We start from the raw sequence: 21,345 nt of genomic DNA, 5'->3' as shown, positions 1-21,345 counted from the left end.
TGATTTATTTGAGTTGGCAATGTAGATAATATAACTGGCTATCATCTGCATAGAATAGGAATTATTTGGCTTTAACACTGGCAAGCTGCAGTACAGTTATACCTATACAGGGAGTGCAGAATTATTAGGCAAGTTGTATTTTTGAGGAATAATTATATTATTGAACAACAACCATGTTCTCAATGAACCCAAAAAACTCATTAATATCAAAGCTGAATGTTTTTGGAAGTAGTTTTTAGTTTGTTTTTAGTTTTAGCTATTTTAAGGGGATATCTGTGTGTGCAGGTGACTATTACTGTGCATAATTATTAGGCAACTTAACAAAAAACAAATATATACCCATTTCAATTATTTATTTTTACCAGTGAAACCAATATAACATCTCCACATTCACAAATATACATTTCTGACATTCAAAAACAAAACAAAAACAAATCAGCGACCAATATAGCCACCTTTCTTTGCAAGGACACTCAAAAGCCTGCCATCCATGGATTCTGTCAGTGTTTTGATCTGTTCACCATCAACATTGCGTGCAGCAGCAACCACAGCCTCCCAGACACTGTTCAGAGAGGTGTACTGTTTTCCCTCCTTGTAAATCTCACATTTGATGATGGACCACAGGTTCTCAATGAGGTTCAGATCAGGTGAACAAGGTGGCCATGTCATTAGTTTTTCTTCTTTTATACCCTTTCTTGCCAGCCACGCTGTGGAGTACTTGGACGCATGTGATGGAGCATTGTCCTGCATGAAAATCATGTTTTTCTTGAAGGATGCAGACTTCTTCCTGTACCACTGCTTGAAGAAGGTGTCTTCCAGAAACTGGCAGTAGGACTGGGAGTTGAGCTTGACTCCATCCTCAACCCGAAAAGGCCCCACAAGCTCATCTTTGATGATACCAGCCCAAACCAGTACTCCACCTCCACCTTGCTGGCGTCTGAGTCGGACTGGAGTTCTCTGCCCTTTACCAATCCAGCCACGGGCCCATCCATCTGGCCCATCAAGACTCACTCTCATTTCATCAGTCCATAAAACCTTAGAAAAATCAGTCTTGAGATATTTCTTGGCCCAGTCTTGACGTTTCAGCTTGTGTGTCTTGTTCAGTGGTGGTCGTCTTTCAGCCTTTCTTACCTTGGCCATGTCTCTGAGTATTGCACACCTTGTGCTTTTGGGCACTCCAGTGATGTTGCAGCTCTGAAATATGGCCAAACTGGTGGCAAGTGGCATCTTGGCAACTGCACGCTTGACTTTTCTCAGTTCATGGGCAGTTATTTTGCGCCTTGGTTTTTCCACACGCTTCTTGCGACCCTGTTGACTATTTTGAATGAAACGCTTGATTGTTCGATGATCACGCTTCAGAAGCTTTGCAATTTTGAGACTGCTGCATCCCTCTGCAAGATATCTCACTATTTTTGACTTTTCTGAGCCTGTCAAGTCCTTCTTTTGACCCATTTTGCCAAAGGAAAGGAAGTTGCCTAATAATTATGCACACCTGATATAGGGTGTTGATGTCATTAGACCACACCCCTTCTCATTACAGAGATGCACATCACCTAATATGCTTAATTGGTAGTAGGCTTTCGAGCCTATACAGCTTGGAGTAAGACAACATGCATGAAGAGGATGATGTGGACAAAATACTCATTTGCCTAATAATTCTGCACTCCCTGTATGTATCATGAACTTGGGTGCTTACATTGTTTTTCCCAGGCACCACTTTAGATCATTTTACATACCGTATTTTCCGCACTGTAAAGTGCACTCTAAATTGTTTAATTTTCTCAAAAATCAACAGTGCACCTTATAATCTTCTGCGCCTCATGTATGAGTTCTGGTGCTTACTGCCCTCGAACTGATTTTTACTGAAGTTGGGCTAGCTGGTATATAATGATGTGCTATGTCAGGGCTCTAGACTAACTTTTTGCCATGGGCGTACCGGTACGCCTAACTTTAAAAAGTTAGGGGTACCGGCACAAAAATTAGGCGCACACAAATTTTATAATAATTTATATAATATAATGTGTTTTTCTGGATACACTGTGCTTTTTCAGCATTCAAAGATTGATGACACCGTGTCAGAGCACTGGCCATGAATTTCAGAAGGATCAGGCCTTAACTTAACAGAAAAGTTAGCAATAGTTCTTTTCCTATTACAGCTACATCCACTTCTGTCATGCCTAGGCTGCTCACTAGGGCTGGGTATCATCACTGATTTCTATAATCCATTCGATTCCGGTTTTCAAAGTCCCGATTCGATTCAACTTAGCCTCAGACAGTCAGAAATATTATAATTCTGATCATTTATCAGTACTGACTTCATCAGAATTGTGAACATCACAGCAGATGCCTTTGTGTGAAAGTAACTGAGAATAAAACACAGAAAAACATGAAGGAGATTTTCCTGGTCTGGCTTTTTATAGCAGATAACCTTAAAAATATTCTACAATGTTCTGCATATAAAGTTTAAATTTCTTCAGTATTGAACAACAGAAAAATAGGCTTTCTTGTCCGAGGTCATTTAAGTGAAAAAAAGAAAAAGAAAAGAAAAAGACAGCAGCCGACAGCGCTGTAAACAACGGTAGACTGGTGGGTAATAAGCGAATGAATAATACAGAAAACAGAGATTGGAGACGGGAAACTGTTCTTGAAGTACAGAGAGAGATAGAGAGAGAGCTAGCTGTGCATGAAGTGTGATTTTAATAGTCGTGGAAGCAAAACAGCAAAATTCATGACGACATTGATCAAATGTGAAGCGCAGTTTGCTGCTTCTTTTGCTGCTGGCTCGGTGAATTTTGGTTGGAGAGAGACAAAACCTGCAGCTCAGAATCAGCGCAAAAAGACGTAATCACAGCGCATTAGAATCGCTAAGCTCCGACAGCGTGTCCGTCTACGGGCCGTCGGGTGAGAAAGCCGAGAAAGACAAAGCTGATTCTGATGCGTTGGTTCCGCTCCGTGTTTACGTCTTTGTGTGGAATCCATGTACCTGCTCTCATCTGCTGTTTGGTTGTTGTTGAAATGGTTTTCGTGAGCTTTAATCTGAGAATCTGGCGTTTCTGGCAAAACACAGTTATATTTAAAAGTCGATTCAGGATTTAATGAATTGATATCGCTTTATTCAAGCTACTCACCTCCCACTTCCACCTGCACTTTCAACTGGACCACGGCCAATCAGAGAGATCCCGCCCCTTACTATCTCTGATTGGTTTAGTCCACGATAGGGGCATAATGTGTGTCTGTTGTTGACCACAGGGAAGGTTGCAGATTTTTTTTTTTTTGCTACCCGAACAGTTGGTCGCACAGGTGCAACCAAATATTTTTTTTTAGTCGCACCACTGAAAAATTTGGTCGCATTTGCGACCAAATTGGTCGCACTCTAGAGCCCTGTATGTGATCACTAGCAACACAGCTATGTTAGCATAACATAAACACAGTGAAGCTGGAGGAGGAACACTAACTTTTTTCCACTCCATAAAAGTTAATGTGAGGGTTCCCTATGGTTAGGGACAAATGCAATCACATGGCAGGATGCTGTAAACGGACCAAACTTCAGTCAGGAGAACAACTGAAATAATCCATCAACAATATGAGGTTAGTCATTATTATACTTCAACAACATGGGAATAGAGCAGCTGCGAGAGAATTCAACATTAATGAATCCGAAGTGGAGGAAGCAAGAAGAATGAGTTGAGTAAAGTTTGACTTATCTGATTTTGTTTCGCTTAATGCGCTTTATAATCCAGTGTGCCTTATGTATGAAAACGGACCTGTTCGTGGACAGTGCGCCTTATAATCCGGTGCGTCTTATGGACCGAAAATTATGGTATTTAAAGTGTGTTCTCACTACATCTTCCAGAAACTAGTGTAAATAATCCCAGCCAGGTTTATCTGAAAACAGCCTAAGAGCCATGTTTTGGGTTTAAATAGATGAAGCTACCTCTCCATTGAGTCTTATCATATGTCTGTATTATCAGTGGCATGAAAACCTGTTGTTCCTGTTCTGACAGCACTAAGAATCAACATGTCAGTAAGACAACACTGATACACCATTAGCTGCTTTTCTGCTTTACTTCCTCACTGATTTTGTTGTATGGCACCATACGTGACTCCTCATAAAAAGCTAATGACTATGTGCAGGCAAAAGCATTCAGACAGTTTAATTACAGAGTGACGTGCAGCTACAATACATTCTGTATGTCCTCAGCCTGAAAAAGGTAAGACTCAATGAAGCTTTTAAAACAGCGATGATCCTGCTGGGTGTTTGGCTCTACAGTGGTCCACAAGCACTGCACAGCAGACATTAAAGAGACACGATGCCTTTTCTTATCCAGACAGCTATTATAGGAGAGGGTTGATGAAACTCTGAGTGAAATTGTAACTTCAGCAGGGGATGACCATTACCGCTCATTCAGTGTTGATATGCTGCTCACACTGGGGACATTTACAGGGAGTGCAGAATTATTAGGCAAATGAGTATTTTGTCCACATCATCCTCTTCATGCATGTTGTCTTACTCCAAGCTGTATAGGCTCGAAAGCCTACTACCAATTAAGCATATTAGGTGATGTGCATCGCTGTAATGAGAAGGGGTGTGGTCTAATGACATCAACACCCTATATCAGGTGTGCATAATTATTAGGCAACGTCCTTTCCTTTGGCAAAATGGGTTAAAAGAAGGACTTGACAGGCTCAGAAAAGTCAAAAATAGTGAGATATCTTGCAGAGGGATGCAGCAATCTCAAAATTGCAAAGCTTCTGAAGCGTGATCATCGAACAATCAAGCGTTTCATTCAAAATAGTCAACAGGGTCGCAAGAAGCGTGTGAAAAAACCGAGGCGCAAAATAACTGCCCATGAACTGAGAAAAGTCAAGCGTGCAGTTGCCAAGATGCCACTTGCCACCAGTTTGGCCATATTTCAGAGCTGCAACATCACTGGAGTGCCCAAAAGCACAAGGTGTGCAATACTCAGAGACATGGCCAAGGTAAGAAAGGCTGAAAGACGACCACCACTGAACAAGACACACAAGCTGAAACGTCAAGACTGGGCCAAGAAATATCTCAAGACTGATTTTTCTAAGGTTTTATGAACTGATGAAATGAGAGTGAGTCTTGATGGGCCAGATGGATGGGCCCGTGGCTGGATTGGTAAAGGGCAGAGAGCTCCAGTCCGACTCAGACGCCAGCAAGGTGGAGGTGGAGTACTGGTTTGGGCTGGTATCATCAAAGATGAGCTTGTGGGGCCTTTTCGGGTTGAGGATGGAGTCAAGCTCAACTCCCAGTCCTACTGCCAGTTTCTGGAAGACACCTTCTTCAAGCAGTGGTACAGGAAGAAGTCTGCATCCTTCAAGAAAAACATGATTTTCATGCAGGACAATGCTCCATCACACGCGTCCAAGTACTCCACAGCGTGGCTGGCAAGAAAGGGTATAAAAGAAGAAAAACTAATGACATGGCCACCTTGTTCACCTGATCTGAACCTCATTGAGAACCTGTGGTCCATCATCAAATGTGAGATTTACAAGGAGGGAAAACAGTACACCTCTCTGAACAGTGTCTGGGAGGATGTGGTTACTGCTGCACGCAATGTTGATGGTGAACAGATCAAAACACTGACAGAATCCATGGATGGCAGGCTTTTGAGTGTCCTTGCAAAGAAAGGTGGCTATATTGGTCGCTGATTTGTTTTTGTTTTGTTTTTGAATGTCAGAAATGTATATTTGTGAATGTGGAGATGTTATATTGGTTTCACTGGTAAAAATAAATAATTGAAATGGGTATATATTTGTTTTTTGTTAAGTTGCCTAATAATTATGCACAGTAATAGTCACCTGCACACACAGATATCCCCCTAAAATAGCTAAAACTAAAAACAAACTAAAAACTACTTCCAAAAACATTCAGCTTTGATATTAATGAGTTTTGTGGGTTCATTGAGAACATGGTTGTTGTTCAATAATAAAATTATTCCTCAAAAATACAACTTGCCTAATAATTCTGCACTCCCTGTATAGCTCAGTGAAGCTGTGAAGATGAGTGGTTCAAAAGTGGTTCCGCATCTGGAAGCAGCAGGATGCCTTCTTGGACTTTATTCGTATTTCAGCAGACATAGTCACCATATATTAGGTAACAATACAATACAACAGTCTGTTATCAACATTGATGTAGTTTTTCTGTTTTCAGAGTCACCTTTGGCCTGGAGTCACACAGCTTCTGATAAGGGGAGAGTGATTTGGGCCGGATTTGGATTGCTGTTGATCACATTGTAAACCTCTGGCCTTGCTTTCCCCACAGCGAGCGCTGATTCCTCCTCTAATGACTGTGGGTGTGATTCACTTCATAGCTCGCCTCCGTAATTGTCCCCCACTAATGTTGTCCAATCACTCTATCTCGGATGTATCCTCTGACTTCACCTCATTAATCAGTGTTAATTATAAATGCCTTTTCTAGTGGCTGTTGTAATTGAATTAGTGCCAGGAGACCAAGGTAAAAGAGGTCAGCGTTGCAGCAAGTTCGGGTTTGTGCTGCTGCACAAGAGGGAAAAAAGAGCAACAAAAGAGAGAGAGAGGCAGAGAAGAGCAATCAGAGAGATGAAGTTTTAACAAGAAATAGGAATGAAGGCGTGGATGAGTAGAGGGCATGTAACAGGGAGGGTGATGAGAATGGAAATCATGGCAGACTAATCCTGAGAGCTTGTTGTAAAAGTGATTTCCCAGCAGACTGCATCTGGTTTGAATTGTCACACTTTCTCCACTTAATTTTCACACACAGGAATATTTCTTTTTACCATCCAATATTTGCCTCTCGCTTGAGTCTGCGGCACAGAGCAGTTCCTGTTCAGACATCATGATATAGATTCTGTGGGTTTCGTCTTAGTCTATTTCAGTCTGTTGTAGAAAAAAAATGCAAAGCTTCTTTGTAGGAGCTGTTATCTCAAACGCCTCTTGTGCCTTGTGATGTGAGGGTGATTGTGTTGCAGCCAAGCCAGTGCCACTGCAGAAACTCCTCCACTGTTTGTGAAATCTGGCGTTGGCCAGCATTCTGCTGCAGGCTGCGATTTCAAGCACATCCAGACAGCATGCTCAGAAAACTTCTAATGAACCCAGCTCACTACTTTAATGTCGCAACAAGTCAATGAGATCTCTGATAATAGACTGTTAATAGCTGCTAATCAACACAAACACCTATTTATATATGCATCTGTCCACCTCTCTGTGGTCATGGTACTCCAGTCATGCCTCTGCCTAACAAAACCCAGGACATTTCAAGTACAAACAAAAAGGATAATCTCCTCACTGTGTTCTGGGTCCAGACGATGCCTGGAAAAGCATCAATGAAGGGGACTCAGGAGGACCTGAACCATCTCAGAAAGGTCCTTTTAACACAAAGAGACTCAGCTCTGAACTCCCCTCTGGACATCTGAATGATTACACTCAGACCTCAAAGAAACAGAAAGTTCAAAGCTGCAACACATTGTCCTGGAGCAAGAGCTCACATGGAAAGATAGACAGAAAAAGAAGTAACCTCCAGGGTTAAAAATTAAGCCAACTTGGAAATGCACTCTGTCAAATTACCTGTTGAGGCTGGCTCCAAAACGGAGTAACGTACTTGGATTTAGAAATGATCAGATTAGATTTGATGGTCACAGGTCAATGTGACTGCAGGGGCCTCTTTCAGCATGATAATCAGGAGTGTTTTAGACATTTTTAGCAACATTTTAAGAAATCAGATCCTTCAAATTTCTTCAAATCTTAATCTTATCTGGGCATCTGTGGAGTGTGCTCGAAAACAAGCCCAAGCCACAGAGCACCAACCATGAAACTTCACATCCAGCAGATTCCACTCCCTCTGGTTCCGATCTTTGACTTGCTGCCCTCAACAGATGAGACTGTCTTACTCTGAGCAAACTCCACTGGTAGCAGAGTTTTTACAGTTCTGTGACTAATTACTTTCCCTGATGAGATTCATATTTTGTGACAGAAGTCTGCTAATTGCTGTAATCCTCCCTGCAGGTTTCAGAGTAAAATTATAAATGCAGAGTCTTCGTGTTTTGATCCATGTCACCTGAGGTTCACAAAAACCAGGACAGCAGCTTCAGCTCCTGCTCTGAAGGAAAGGCCAACCGAGGGCTAGTCTGAGGAAGCGATGCTGGTTGTTTGCTCCTTTTCCATCTAAATGAGTTGTATTTTTACCGGCTGATGCAGAGCTCCGTGTTCCCTCTGCAGCTCCTTTGATCTGTTTTGGCAAATTTGACATAATGAGGGGGCTGCATACTGCCCTTTGTGGCAGTGTGCTGGTTGGGTGAACACATCACAAATTGAATGCATTATTTAGTTTATTATAAGGAAGAAGAAGCTAGACATATCCTTAGCTCAGGCTTCATACTGCTGCTTGGTCCAGTGTTTACATGCACTTCATATTAAAGCACAAATTACCCAGAGATTACAGGGAAACTAATATGAATGTTTTTGAAGAAAAACAAGCAAAAAGGGAGTTTGATCATGTAAATCTTTTTGATCTAGATTTTTGATTCACTACAATTAAATCTGGATGCTTTTTATTATTGACAGTTAATTTTTTTTTTTTTTTTAAAGTGAGCTGTGACTTGTGAACTTTGTTTAGATTCTGAAGTGAGGCACTAAATATGCGAGAACCATTGACTCAAACCACTGACTATGGACAGGAGCTAAAATACCTTTTTACAGATAATTGTGTTCTCACTGAGAACCATTTGCTGGGAGTAAGGGTGCCCTCCGTTTGCGAGGTGCGCCTGCTGCTCGCGGCACAGGGAGGAGAGGGCGGGGCGGCGGGGCATTCTCTGGCTGGCTGGAGCAGTATCTAATAACCTCCAGGGTTTGATGTTTGATGATTTAACGTCTCACACACAACCTGTCGAAAGGGGAGGGGGGCCGGCTGCTTCCAAATACAGCACATTTCATTCTTAATGTTAGAAATCCAAGCCCATTATGTATTCATGATTTGAATCCTGGGTTGTGCGAAATCCCAGAAATAAACCCTAGACAAAGCATATCTGTGAACTAAGGTGTAGGTCTATTAGGTTATGTTGTGGCGATCCTCGAGTTGGGGGATTTGTGTTCATACTGGAGTGCAAAATTAAAACCAATGGAAGATGGACAAGAAAAGTTCAAAGCCATCAGGTGATCAGTTTAGAAAAAATAGAAAAGAAGAGGGAGGGAGTGTTCGCCCAGGGCGCCAAACAGGCTAGGACCGCCACTGATTCTGAGCTATCTTAATGTAATCTGACATTGCATATTTACCTTATATGTTTAATATATATGTTTTATACATTTAGCTGTTGAATAAAAACTAGAAAAAGTTGCATTTCCTGCAAAAATACTGTGTGAATGCCTTGTAGTGGAATCTGAAAAAAGCAGAAGAAGAACTATCTGCTGAAAACACTGTGTGGAAGCTTATGTCTTTGTTGAAAACTGCTTTATTTGAAAGGGTAGAGTGAGTGCAAGAGGAGAAGACGTAGGGCATCAGCTGCAGGTAGGATTTGAACCTGCACCACTTGGTCTCAAGGTGGCTGCTTATCTCACCGAGCCAAACTGGTTCGCAGGTGACTGAAACGATATGAAACTGAAAATTTTCCTTAAAAGAGGTGAAGATTCTTAAAATTCTGTTGAAAAGAGCAGAAGAGGCTGAGATTTGTGCTGAGAACAGGTGAAAAAGCTGAAAATTCTGCTGAAAAAAAGTGAACTTGTTGAATTTTATGGTAAAAAGAGTTGAAGAAACTGAGAGTTCTGCTGTAAACAGGCCAAGAAGCTAAAAATTCTGCTGAAAAGACTTGAACTTTCACTGCGATTTTCATAGCTCTTTGTACCTCCATCGCGGAGATATGACGAGAGAAGAAACGGCTTCATTTCCAGAGTTTGAAGGACAGATTTCCGCCCCTCAAACAAACGTAATTCATCGCTCAAGGGTAAGATAATTGTAAAAACTGCTTCCACTGTGAGTGTCAGCAGTGTCTGAAGATATATTGGCACAAGCCTCATGTCTTAACTTTGCTTCGTTAAGGAGATATGACGATTCGAAAATGCCTCCCGTTACAGAATTTCAGCTCTGAGTTTCACAACCTCCCCATAGACTTTGAATGGGGAGTTTTCAGACCTTTTTTCACTTTGAGGCAAATTGTGAAAAAACATAACTCGAACGATAATGATAGTGACACTGTCTTAAAGCCAACAAAAATACCTACGTTTCGATGTATAATTTGTGTGGGTTCAGTGAAAATTGAGTAAGCAACAGGAGTTTGTTCGTACATGAAGAAGGGTTTCAGAGCTTAGAGTGCACGCACTCTAACTGTCAGTCCATAGCAACGATAGCAACCCATGCAAATCCTCATAATTCATACAAAAGTTAAAAATTTATTTAAGGGAAATGGTAGAACTTATGGAAAAGCTGAATTAGACAGACTGTAACAAAACTTAATGTTTCATTGTATTTCATAATGCAATATCTAATTGCATTATGTAATTGTAATAATAATATAATAATATAGCTTCATAATGATTACAGGACATCAGACTACTTGTTCTTATTGCTTAATGATGCAGAATAATCATATAGAAATAAAAAACCTGAAGTTGTGCCCTATTTGAGCATGTTCCTTGCCTGCAGCACTAAAGGACTCCGCGAGAGACGTCTGTCTTGCCCTAGCAGTACCTACCCCTCTCCTCCTCTTCAGTTCACCTCAACATAAGCTCGTTATATTCTGTGATATGATTTACTCTGAGGTCTTTGACGAGGTTAGTGGTGTTGCCACAACACCTCACTGTCTTGCCACATGTATCGCAAACTACGTCTCGACTGATTGTGGAAGTAAAATACGTCCGCACATGACTCCATTTATGCTCAGCCATTGTTGTGAGTGCGCACGCCAAGCGGCTGCAACGCATTTCTCACATGACTACGACAGGTGGAAGAAGAAGTAGTTCCTTCCAATGTAGACAATCCAAATGATGTAGTTTCTTTCCACTGTGTTCCTGTTAATGATAAACTACAAATTTTCCCTAAATTACTAAAATATCGATATTTTAATATGAGAATTGATTCTAGAACATAAATGACTGGTATCGGAGGAATCGATATTTCAGTATCGAACCGCACATCACTAGTCCAAACTGCAAATGAATCGCGCATGAGTGAAGCCGCTGCTCCCGCACTGACTGTAACGCAATCAGTTCTTCTTTTACTGTTATGTTGTTTTGTGGATCACAAGGTTTAAAAATACTTAAACACACACATCAATATTTCAATATCGATCCGCACACCACCAGTGATTTGTTTGGAAGCGTGGGTTCGGCGCTGACATCCGTCGGCTTTCCGGCTAACTCGCCCGGCCTGTGGCCCGTTTCGGAGCAACGTGAGAGGAGCTGTGAGTTCTGCTAGCGAGCAAACCCGCTGGTTTTCGCTGAAGTGGCGGGCGGCCGGAGTTACTTCATAACTGGATTTAGCAGAGATAAGACGACTAGATGGATGGACGTAGCAGACCGTATGTCAGGTGTCGAGAAAACTGCTAGGAGGTCGTCAGCATTCGGTTTCTTGGAAGCGCCGCTGTGACGTTCGGTGTGTTTCTGGGATTGCCGGAGGAAAAGTGATGGATGCTGAGCCTGAGTAGTTGTTAGTCTGACCGAGAATGGACCCTGTTTGCACATAAACGATAATGAACAGATGGTAGAACTGGGGGAACCTATATAGATGACAACCGGAAGGAGCGTTTTTGGAGGTGTGGTCCCGCTCCTGAAATTCCAATACATAATCTCCAAAAAATGAAATTTAAAGTGAATTTTAAATTAAATGTGTTTCTTTTCTTTCTCCGTCAGAGTGCAGACATGTCTGCTGCCAGCAGTCTGCGATCTGAAGATCAGTTTCTGTGCTGCATCTGTCTGGATGTGTTCACTGATCCAGTCAGTGGACACAACTTCTGCAAAAACTGCATCACTCAGCACTGGGACATGAATGTTGTGTGTCAGTGTTTCATGTGTAAAGAGACTTTCTACATTAGACCTCAGCTGAGGGTCAACACTTTGCTGTCTGAGGTGGTCGCTCAGTTCAGACGTGAAGTTCAGCAGAAAGCCAGCAGCAGCAGCACAGAGCAACAAGCTGCCAAACCAGGAGAAGTTCCCTGTGACATCTGCACTGGAACCAGACTGAAGGCCCTGAAGTCCTGCCTGGTGTGTCAGGTGTCCTACTGTCACACTCACCTGGAGCCTCATCTGATAAAGAAAGGCCTGAAAAGACATCAGCTGATTGAGGCTGTGGAGAACCTGGAGGGCAGGATGTGTAACAAGCACGATAAACCTCTGGAGCTGTTCTGTAAGACTGACCACACATGTGTCTGCATGCTCTGCTCTGCTTTAGACCACAAGAACCATGAGTTTGTTCCTCTGAAGGACGAATACGAAGGAAAGAAGGCAGAGCTGGAGAAGACAGAGGCTGAAATTCAGCAGATGATCCAGAAGAGACGACTGAAGATTCAGCAGATCAAAGAGTCAGTGAAGATGAGTAAAGGTGCTGCAGACAGACAGAAAGCAGAAGGTGTTCAGGTCTTCACTGCTCTAAAGAAGTCTGTCGATAGAGGCCTGAAGGAGCTCATAAAGGAGATTGAAGACAAACAGGAAACAAAAGAGAAACAGGCTGAAGGTCTGATCAAAGATCTGGAACAGGAAATCTCTGAGCTGATGAAGAGAAGATCTGAGGTGGAGCAGCTCTCATGCTCTGAAGACCACCTCCACCTACTCCAAAGCTTCTCGTCTCTGAAAGCTGCTCCACCCTTGGTGGGTGGTGGGGACTGTGGTGAGAGCTGTGGCTCAGCTGGAGGAGACACTCAGGAAACTCAGGAAGAAGAAGCTGTCTGAGGCTACAGAGCTGAAGAAGGTCCAGCAGTATGCAGTGGATGTGACTCTGGATCCGGATACAGCAAATTCTAAACTCATCCTGTCTGATGATGAAAAACAAGTGCACTGTGGTGATGTGAGGAAGAAACTTCCTGACAACCCAGAGAGATTTACACGTTATTGTAATGTTTACAAACTCTGTTTGTAATCAGAGTTTCTCTTCAGGCAGATTTTACTTTGCGGTTCAGGTTAAATCACACTGTGTTCTCAGGATGGTTTCTGGACTGTGTGGCTGAGAAATGGAAATGAATACAGAGCTCTTGCTGGTCCTCCAGTCCCCCTCTGTCTTCAGTCTGGTCTTGAGATGGTGGGGGTGTTTGTGGATTATGAGGAGGGTCTGGTCTCCTTTTATGATGTAGGTGCTGCAGCTCTTATCAACTCCTTTACTGGCTGCTCCTTCAATCACAAACTCCACCCATACTTCAGTCCCTGTAACAAAGATGGTGGTAAAAACTCTGCACCTCTGATCATCTGTCCTGTCAATCAAACTGAGTCGATCAACAACAGATTTTATTTGATGAACTGATTGATTTTTATTGAAGGGAACAAATGAATATATTCAGCGTAAATACTCTACAGCCTCCATGTTTTCTAATAAAATATGATTATCAGGACTCTGATTAACACTTTGATTTGTCAATGGCTCCTTGTTCACAGCCATTGACATGTCGAAGAGGTTAACACGTGAGGAGCGGATCGAAATTGTGTTGATATCTAGTGAACGCAGTAACTGGGTCATTGCAGCAGATTTCAGTGCAAGACACCCTACGAGACCACCCATCTCCCATGCTACAGTCAGCAAACTGCTTGCTTCGTGAAACTGGTTCAGTGTTGGATTTGCCAAAATGTGGACGCAAGAAAACTGTCACTAATGAAGAAACATCAGTGGATGTCCTAGTTTCATTCAGCAAGAGCCCACAGCGTAGCACTTGCCGCATGTCACTGGAGAGTGGCATTAGTCGAACATCCCTTCGGCGGATATTAGCTACTCACAAATGGCACCCTTACAAACTCCAGCTACTGCAGCATCTCAACGAGGATGACCCAGATCGGCGCACAGAATTTGCAGAATGGGCAAAACAAAAATTGGAACAGGACCCTCAGTTCACGCAGAAGATTTTGTTCAGTGATGAGGCAAACTTTTATGTGAATGGTGAAGTTAACAAACAAAACCACCGCTATTGGTCTGACACTAACCCACATTGGATGGATCCCTCCAAGACTGTTGGAACAACAAAAGTGATGGTTTAGTGAGGTATATGGGGTACAACGATAGTGGGTCCATTCTTCATCAATGGAAACCTCAAGGCCACTGGATATTTGAAATTGCTACATGATGATGTGTTTCCCTCTTTATGCACTGAAGCTGGCATGTTCCCTGAGTTTTTCCAGCAAGATGGTGCACCACCACATTATGGGTGCCAGGTCCGAGCATTCCTAGATGAACAGTTTCCTGGAAAGGTCGTCGTGGGATAGTTGAAAGGCCCCCAAGGTCTCCCGATCTGACCCCCTTAGACTTTTATCTTTGGGGTCATCTGAAGGCAATTGTCTATGGTGTGAAGATACAAGATGTGCAGCACCTGAAACTACGGATACTGGATGCCTGTGCTGGCATTTCTCCTGCGGTGTTGCTATCAGTGTGTGAAGAGTGGGAGAAGAGGGTTGCATTGACAATCCAACACAATGGGCAGCACATTGAACACATTTTATAAGTGGTCAGAAACTTGTAAATAACTCATGAAAGAATAAAGTTACATTGAAACATGCACACCATTGTTTTTCTTGTGACATTACCAATAAGTTTGATGTGTCACATGGCCCTCTTCCTATTGAAAAAACAAAAGTTGTATCCAAGATGGCCGACTTCTAAATGGCCACCATGGTCACCACCCATCTTGAGGAGTTTGCCCCCTCCCATATACTAATGTGCCACAAACAGGACTTTAATATCACCAACCATTCCCATGTTATTACGGTGTATCCATATAAATGGCCCACCCTGTAGAATCGGAGACAGAGCCTTCAGCTTTCAGGCCCCTCTTCTGTGGAACCAGCTTCCAGTTTGGATTCGGGAGACAGACACTATCTCTACTTTTCAGATTAGGCTTAAAACTTTCCTTTTTGGTAAAGCATATAGTTAGGGCTGGACCAGGTGACCCTGAGTCCTCCCTTAGTTATGCTGCAATAGACGTAGGCTGCCGGGGAATTCCCATGATGGACTGAGTGTTTCTTCTTCACTCAGTATGTGTTTATACATCTCTGCATTTAATCATTAGTTATTATTAATCTCTGGCTCTCTTCCACAGTGTGTCTTTGTCCTGTCTTCCTTCTCTCGCCCCAATCGATCACAGCAGATGGCCCCGCCCCTCCCTGAGCCTGGTTCTGCTGGAGGTTTCTTCCTGTTAAATGGAAGTTTTTCCTTCTCAATGTCACCAAAGTGCTTGCTCATAGTCTGATTGTTGGGTTTTCTCGGTATTATTATAGTGTCTTTATCTCACAACAGAAAGCATCTAGAGGTGACTGCTGTTGTGATTTGTTGCTGTATAAATGGAGACGTGTGTGTTGCTCTGCACATATTTTGCACACGGGTTTACTTTGTTTGACCACTAAGATCCAAAGGATTATTTAAGTTATATTTCCCAATACTTAATATTATGAATACAATGTTTTAGCAGTAAAAATACTTTACACCATTTTATAGATGAGAATGAAAAATTATTTCTGTTCAAAGGTTTATGTATATTTAATTTGTATTTTGTGTAAGGTACCAATCAACGGAAATAAAATGTAAAAAAATTAATAAAATTATAGTATTGTTATCATTAAAATGATTAAAAGCATATATCTCATCAACCTTGCATGAAATCATTAATTCTATTTATCAATTTTTCATGTCTGCACAGTGTTTGTATTAATGGGTGGTGCCCAAAGTGATATTATTATTTATGTCCCATATCTCTGGTGGCACCCCTGGTGCTAAATGACAGAAAACAGACACAAAATGACTCAAACTCAAATTTATTCAGTTACTCATAAAACACTCATATAACAGAAAATATCTGGACCTAGTTATGTCAGTCAGTGTGACCTAAAATTCTTGATCCGGGCTCGGTTAAAACAAGTTTTTAGGGTATTGACTCACTGAACAACACCCTCAGTCCAAATAGAAATATGACAACAACAAAAAAAGAGAATAAATGATGCATTGAATATTCACACAATAAAACGTGTTTGATACTCTCGTATAGTCTGGTCCAGGGGTAGGCAACCTTTCTGACGGCAAGTGCCATTTAAAATTTCCTCAGAGGTCAGTGTGCCATATGATTGCATTAGCAATAAATTTAATAACGCTCTATATGAACAGTTACACAATATATAGAACCACTTAATAGAATTATATTTGTTTGCAGATGTTGGCAGCTATCAGCGAATAGTTATCAGCTATTTTGAAACAAATCCATAACAAGAACTCCATAACAGCAAATGAACTGCACAACAGAAAATACAAATGCTATTTATGGTCTCCTCACAACAATGATAAGAAAAATAAACTGAGCCAATATGGCATGTCTGTTAATACAGAGACACACATGTTAATGTAATCTCTGGTCTCCCACTCAGAGACACAGATCTCCGAGTGTCCAGCATTCAGACGGCTACCTGAGGACAGTCATGTGAGAGAAAATCTGCTCACACAGACATGTAGAGCCAAATACTGTCAATAAGGCCTCTGCAATGTTCTGAAGACAGTTAAACTTGTCAGGCAGTGATGTCCAGCAGGTGAAAATGCAAGCTCCATGAACACGCACAGCTGTGGATTCCAGCTGCTTCGATGTTGCATTAACTGGCATTAACTCAGCCAGTTAATGCGAGACAAATCTTGCTGCTCATTAAAGATTTCTGGTTTGATCAAAAAATAGAACATTGGTCCATACACCTGAAAGTCCCAAAAATCCATTGTGTCTCGAGTCTACGGATGTATCCGTGTGTTTCTGTGGTGCTGATGCTGTGCTGAGCGGAAAGCTCCTGAAGCTTTTGAAGTGTCGGAATGTGAAAAGCTAACAATGTCCCTCTCACCAGTAGGCTAAGTTATTTTTAGCCAATTACAAGTTGAATCTGGTAGTTGTGTTTGTTAGCTAAGATACCGTCATTAAGAAGAGGCACAACTAATGTGTCTATGCGAGCTGATTTGCGATGTGCACCGCTGGCGCAGCCATTTATTTTTTAATGCACCTTCTCAGATTAATTCACTGCGTGTCGTGCCCAGGGCAGTTTGACTAAAGACCAGCCCACCAGGTATTACAGCCATAAAGCCTTTGAATGAAAACAAATGCTGTTGTGACAGTGATGTACAATCTTGTTGGTATATGTATGATTTCTATACATTTTATGTCAGATAAAAACTTTGGTTGTAAGCTTCAGATAATTATTTAATAACAGCCAGACATTTTAAATGAGAATAAGAAAGTATTTCTTTGTGCCCCCCTCTCCCTGTTAATGCCCTACCTGCCCCCTTGGCAAAACTTTGCTAGACCCGCCCCTGCACAGTTACCAGCTGTCAGCTACTTAGAAAAGGATCCTGGTGTTATTTGTCTCTCAGAAACAGTTCATAACTTCCCTTCAACTCATTCATGTCACCTAAAAGGTAAACCTGTTTCTCCATCACCTGTTCAGCTGTGATCTCCTGGTTTCATCTTCATGTTTCCCTCTCACCACATATCCAAACCGATATCATGACCAGCAGCTTTTACAGCTGTGGCTCCAGCAAACATCAGCTGATACTAGAAATTAATATTAAATAAATTCTAACAACAGCTGATCAAGCTTAAACGTGCTGCTGTTGTTTAGCGCGACATCTGGCGGTTTCCTCTTTCTGGCACAAAGTGGGCGATAAACAAACGAGAGAAAAGCTGATCAGCTGATCATTGATCAGTTTCATGATTGAAGTAGAAACAGGAGAGGGAGGGGGAGAGAATGAGAGAAGAAGATGCAGCTGTGCAGCGTAATGACAGAATAAATCCACCTTTGTGTCTTTTTCCATTCTAGCTGAAGTCCGGGACAAACTGCGTCCCTTCTCAGCTCAACACGAAACGCGTAATAATTTCTCTGAACGCGGGACGATTCCGTTTTTTACGGGACAGTTGGCAACTCTACTAACTAACCTTATGAATAAAATAAAGTTCATTATCAGTTACATCATAGCACCCACCCAGCTGTATAGAAACTCCGTAATGCTAGCTAGTACGCAGTACGAGTTATTGTAACTGATTGTAAAACGTCAGCACAACGAAAATAAACTACCCCTAAACTTGGTTTATATCTGACCCAGATAGAGTGCAGGTCATAACTTCTTACCCTAACTTCTCCTCCTCCTGCCTCCCCTCTCCCTCATCCACCTGCTGGCCTCCACCACTTGTTAATTTTACTGAATCTGTGGAAGCTGCGCCATAGCCACCACCAAACAACTGAGTTATTTTTAAACACCGGCCAGGATCTGGCCAATCCACCACCTTTCATTGTTTATACCGTTACAAAGAAAAAAAAAGTCACCGGGCCACCGAGCAAATGCCTGGTATGCCCGATGACCAGTCCAGCTATGGTCGTGCCATCAGTTAACCCTTCGCGTGCCAACTGTGGCACGCGTGCCTAGGGTTGCCGACCCCTGGTCTGGTCTAACCAAGTGACCTAAGTGACCCAGCATTAGGTGATATTTTAGCATTTGTCACTTCTGGCTCCAAAAAAAACAAAACAAATGAAAAACAACATGGTGGTTGCCACAAGTCCAGAAGCTTTGTTGTTTATGTCACAGAGACCACATCTGTCTGTGTATAACATCTGGATGCCAGCAGCCTCCAGGCTGTACTCAGGGTTTAGACTGAAAATAGGTTTTTAATTGATTTTGTCTACAGAAAGTAAAATTAAAAAGATTTTTTTGTAAGAATGAACTCTTAAGTTTGCCCTGTGTTTTCTTTGTTACACTTCCTCATCTCTGGAAGCACAAAAACACATTTTATCATTTGTTGTTTGTTAAAGTCATGCTGACCTCACGCTTCTACAGCCAAATAATCTGAGATCAACAATGAGCTGGAGTTAGGAGTGAGCCCTGTGATGCTGCTCATTGGGAGTGTATTTCAGCTCCTGCTGATATGACTGATCACAGATCACAGCTCTGAGAACTCAGTCTGTGTATTCATAAGTCTTCTTCATGAGCTCTGAGCCTCTCTGTTTTTTTCTTCCTGGGAGACATGAGCACCTACAGGCGGTGAATTTAAATGTGTCGGCCAGGGATGATAAAGGCCGACTGTCCATCCATCTTCACTGCTCAGCAGGACAAGTGCTGCTGCTGCTGCTGTTGCTGCTGGTGGTGGTGCTGTTGCTCGACCACAATCAGAAGCACATCCTGAACCAGTATCAGAGCGACGTCTGTGAGCTGAGACACAGAGTCCACAATCTGCAACTATCAGTCAGCCACACACACACACCACACACACACACACACACACCACACACACCTCTCACACACACACACACACACACCCACACCTCACACACACACACGCACACACCTAACACACACACACACGCACACACACCTCTCACACACACACGCACACACACACCTCACACACACACACACACGCACACACCCACACACCTCACACACACACACACGCACACACCCACACACCTCACACACACACCCACACACACACACACCTCTCACACACAAACCTCACACACACACACACGCACACCTCACACACACACACACACACACGCACACATGATTATTTAAAAAAATAAGGCAAATGGATTGTTGGGATAAAAACTATAATTAAAATAAAAATATTATGTAAAACATTTTACTAAATGCTTCAAGACCACATAAAAATAACTCTCTAAATCAAAAGTTCAGAAAATAATAAATGTATATATATATAAATAAATTATATCTGATTACTCCCCCTAAAAAACCCAAATATTAAAACAATATTAAATAATTACATACACAGATTAAAAAGATTTTTTTTAAAAAGCAATAATTAGAACAAGAATCCTGAAAAAGAAATAAAATTACAACAGCATTATGGAGTTGGAGAGGAATTAGAAATAAAAGACATAATAAATCAATGTGATATATTCTAAAATAATAAAGGTAGATCAAAAAATATGTTAAGATGAAATTATAATAAAAAATTAATTAGAGTTATATGATTCTAAGTTTAATTTAATTTAATTATAAGTTTAAAAAAGGGAAATAAGGAAAAATATAACTACAGCACAAAAAGGTAAATAATAAAACGAAGAATAAAAATAAATTAATAATTAATAATGACAATAATTAAAATGTAAAATAAAAAATGAATATAAATAAAATGTATGATGAAAATATAAAATACCTGGGACATTTTCAATAATAAAAGATAAATAAATAAACAGTCATTACAGTAATAGCAGATCGTGTCTTTCAGTCAGATGACGTTGCTCTGAGGTCACACTCCGGGTCAACGTAAGGAGTAAACGCGCGTGCGTGGCGCTTGTTTGACGCCCGGAGAAAGGGAGAAAGAGAGAGAGAGAGAGCGAAAGAGAGTCTGAGTTTCGGGTGAGGAGGGGGTGAGGAGGAGGAGAAGGAGGTTTCGAGGCTTTCCTCAGTGCTCGCACGCGCTGGGCTTGCTGAAAGACGCACGCGGCTGCTACTGGAGTGGATCTAACCGGCGGGAGACGCACGTGCCGTTACGCACCGGGCAGCTCCGGTGTGTGTCTGTGTGTGTGTGTGACAAAGAGGAGGAAGAGTAGCGGACAGAGTCACATTGAGCCCGGAAAGTTGGAGTACAGCTGCGGAGTGATCGGTGGCAGCTGATGTTCTTCACCGACGACAGAGCTCCATCTCCGGGAGAGCCGCTCCGGAGCATGCGCTCCTGCCCGGACTCCCACTCTTCTTCGTCTTCTTCTGCGTCCCTGCCGGGGCTGCTGTGAGCCCAGGACGACGGGTTGGGAGGGGGGGTCCCACCGTGTCCGGGGTTCGTGCTCGCGCCACTATGCCGGTGGCAGTCCGCGCGATGTGCGGAGAGAGAGAGTGAGAGACCCCGACGCTCAGAGCGAGAGAACCATGACTTCCTGTGGGATTACAGCAGCACGCGACATGATCCTAATCGGCGTCGTCTGCCTGCTGCTCGTGCTCGGTGAGTACACCTCCGCTGCCCGCGTGCACGCGCACAGGTGAGGGCAGAGGCTCGGTTTGCGCCTCTGTCAGTCAGCTGGGTCTAAAGATGCTCTCGTGCTCTGAAACACCGAGTAACCGTCAGCAGGAGTACTCGGATACTCACAGAGATACTCCATTACAAGTGAAAATGTTGCAGTGCATGAAGTTAACTTTTAAATCTCCGCAGACAAACAGCGCGCGCCCTTACCCTCAGACCCATGTACCAG

The 21,345-nt window shown here is 42.4% G+C and overlaps 1 protein-coding gene and 1 pseudogene across 1 annotated transcript in view; both read left to right on the top strand.

The window, feature by feature from the left end:
- The first annotated feature begins 11,850 nt into the window (after positions 1-11,850).
- Positions 11,851-13,441, top strand: LOC146383246 (E3 ubiquitin-protein ligase TRIM21-like; annotated as a pseudogene).
- Positions 13,442-20,499: 7,058 nt separating this feature from the next.
- gfra2b (GDNF family receptor alpha 2b) overlaps positions 20,500-21,345 on the top strand; it is a 131,399-nt gene continuing 130,553 nt past the window's right edge. The window contains exon 1 of the mRNA XM_084934491.1: positions 20,500-21,098. Within this exon, the coding sequence (XP_084790617.1) occupies positions 21,026-21,098 (73 nt within the window). The 5' untranslated portion in view covers positions 20,500-21,025. The remainder of the gene's footprint in view (positions 21,099-21,345) is intronic.

Source organism: Perissodus microlepis, chromosome 7 (genome assembly GCF_051167445.1).
Source record: "Perissodus microlepis isolate ML-2025 ecotype Zambia chromosome 7, ASM5116744v1, whole genome shotgun sequence".
In the NCBI taxonomy this organism is placed as follows: Eukaryota; Metazoa; Chordata; class Actinopteri; order Cichliformes; family Cichlidae; genus Perissodus; species Perissodus microlepis.
This window is presented reverse-complemented; position numbering and strand designations above follow the sequence as displayed.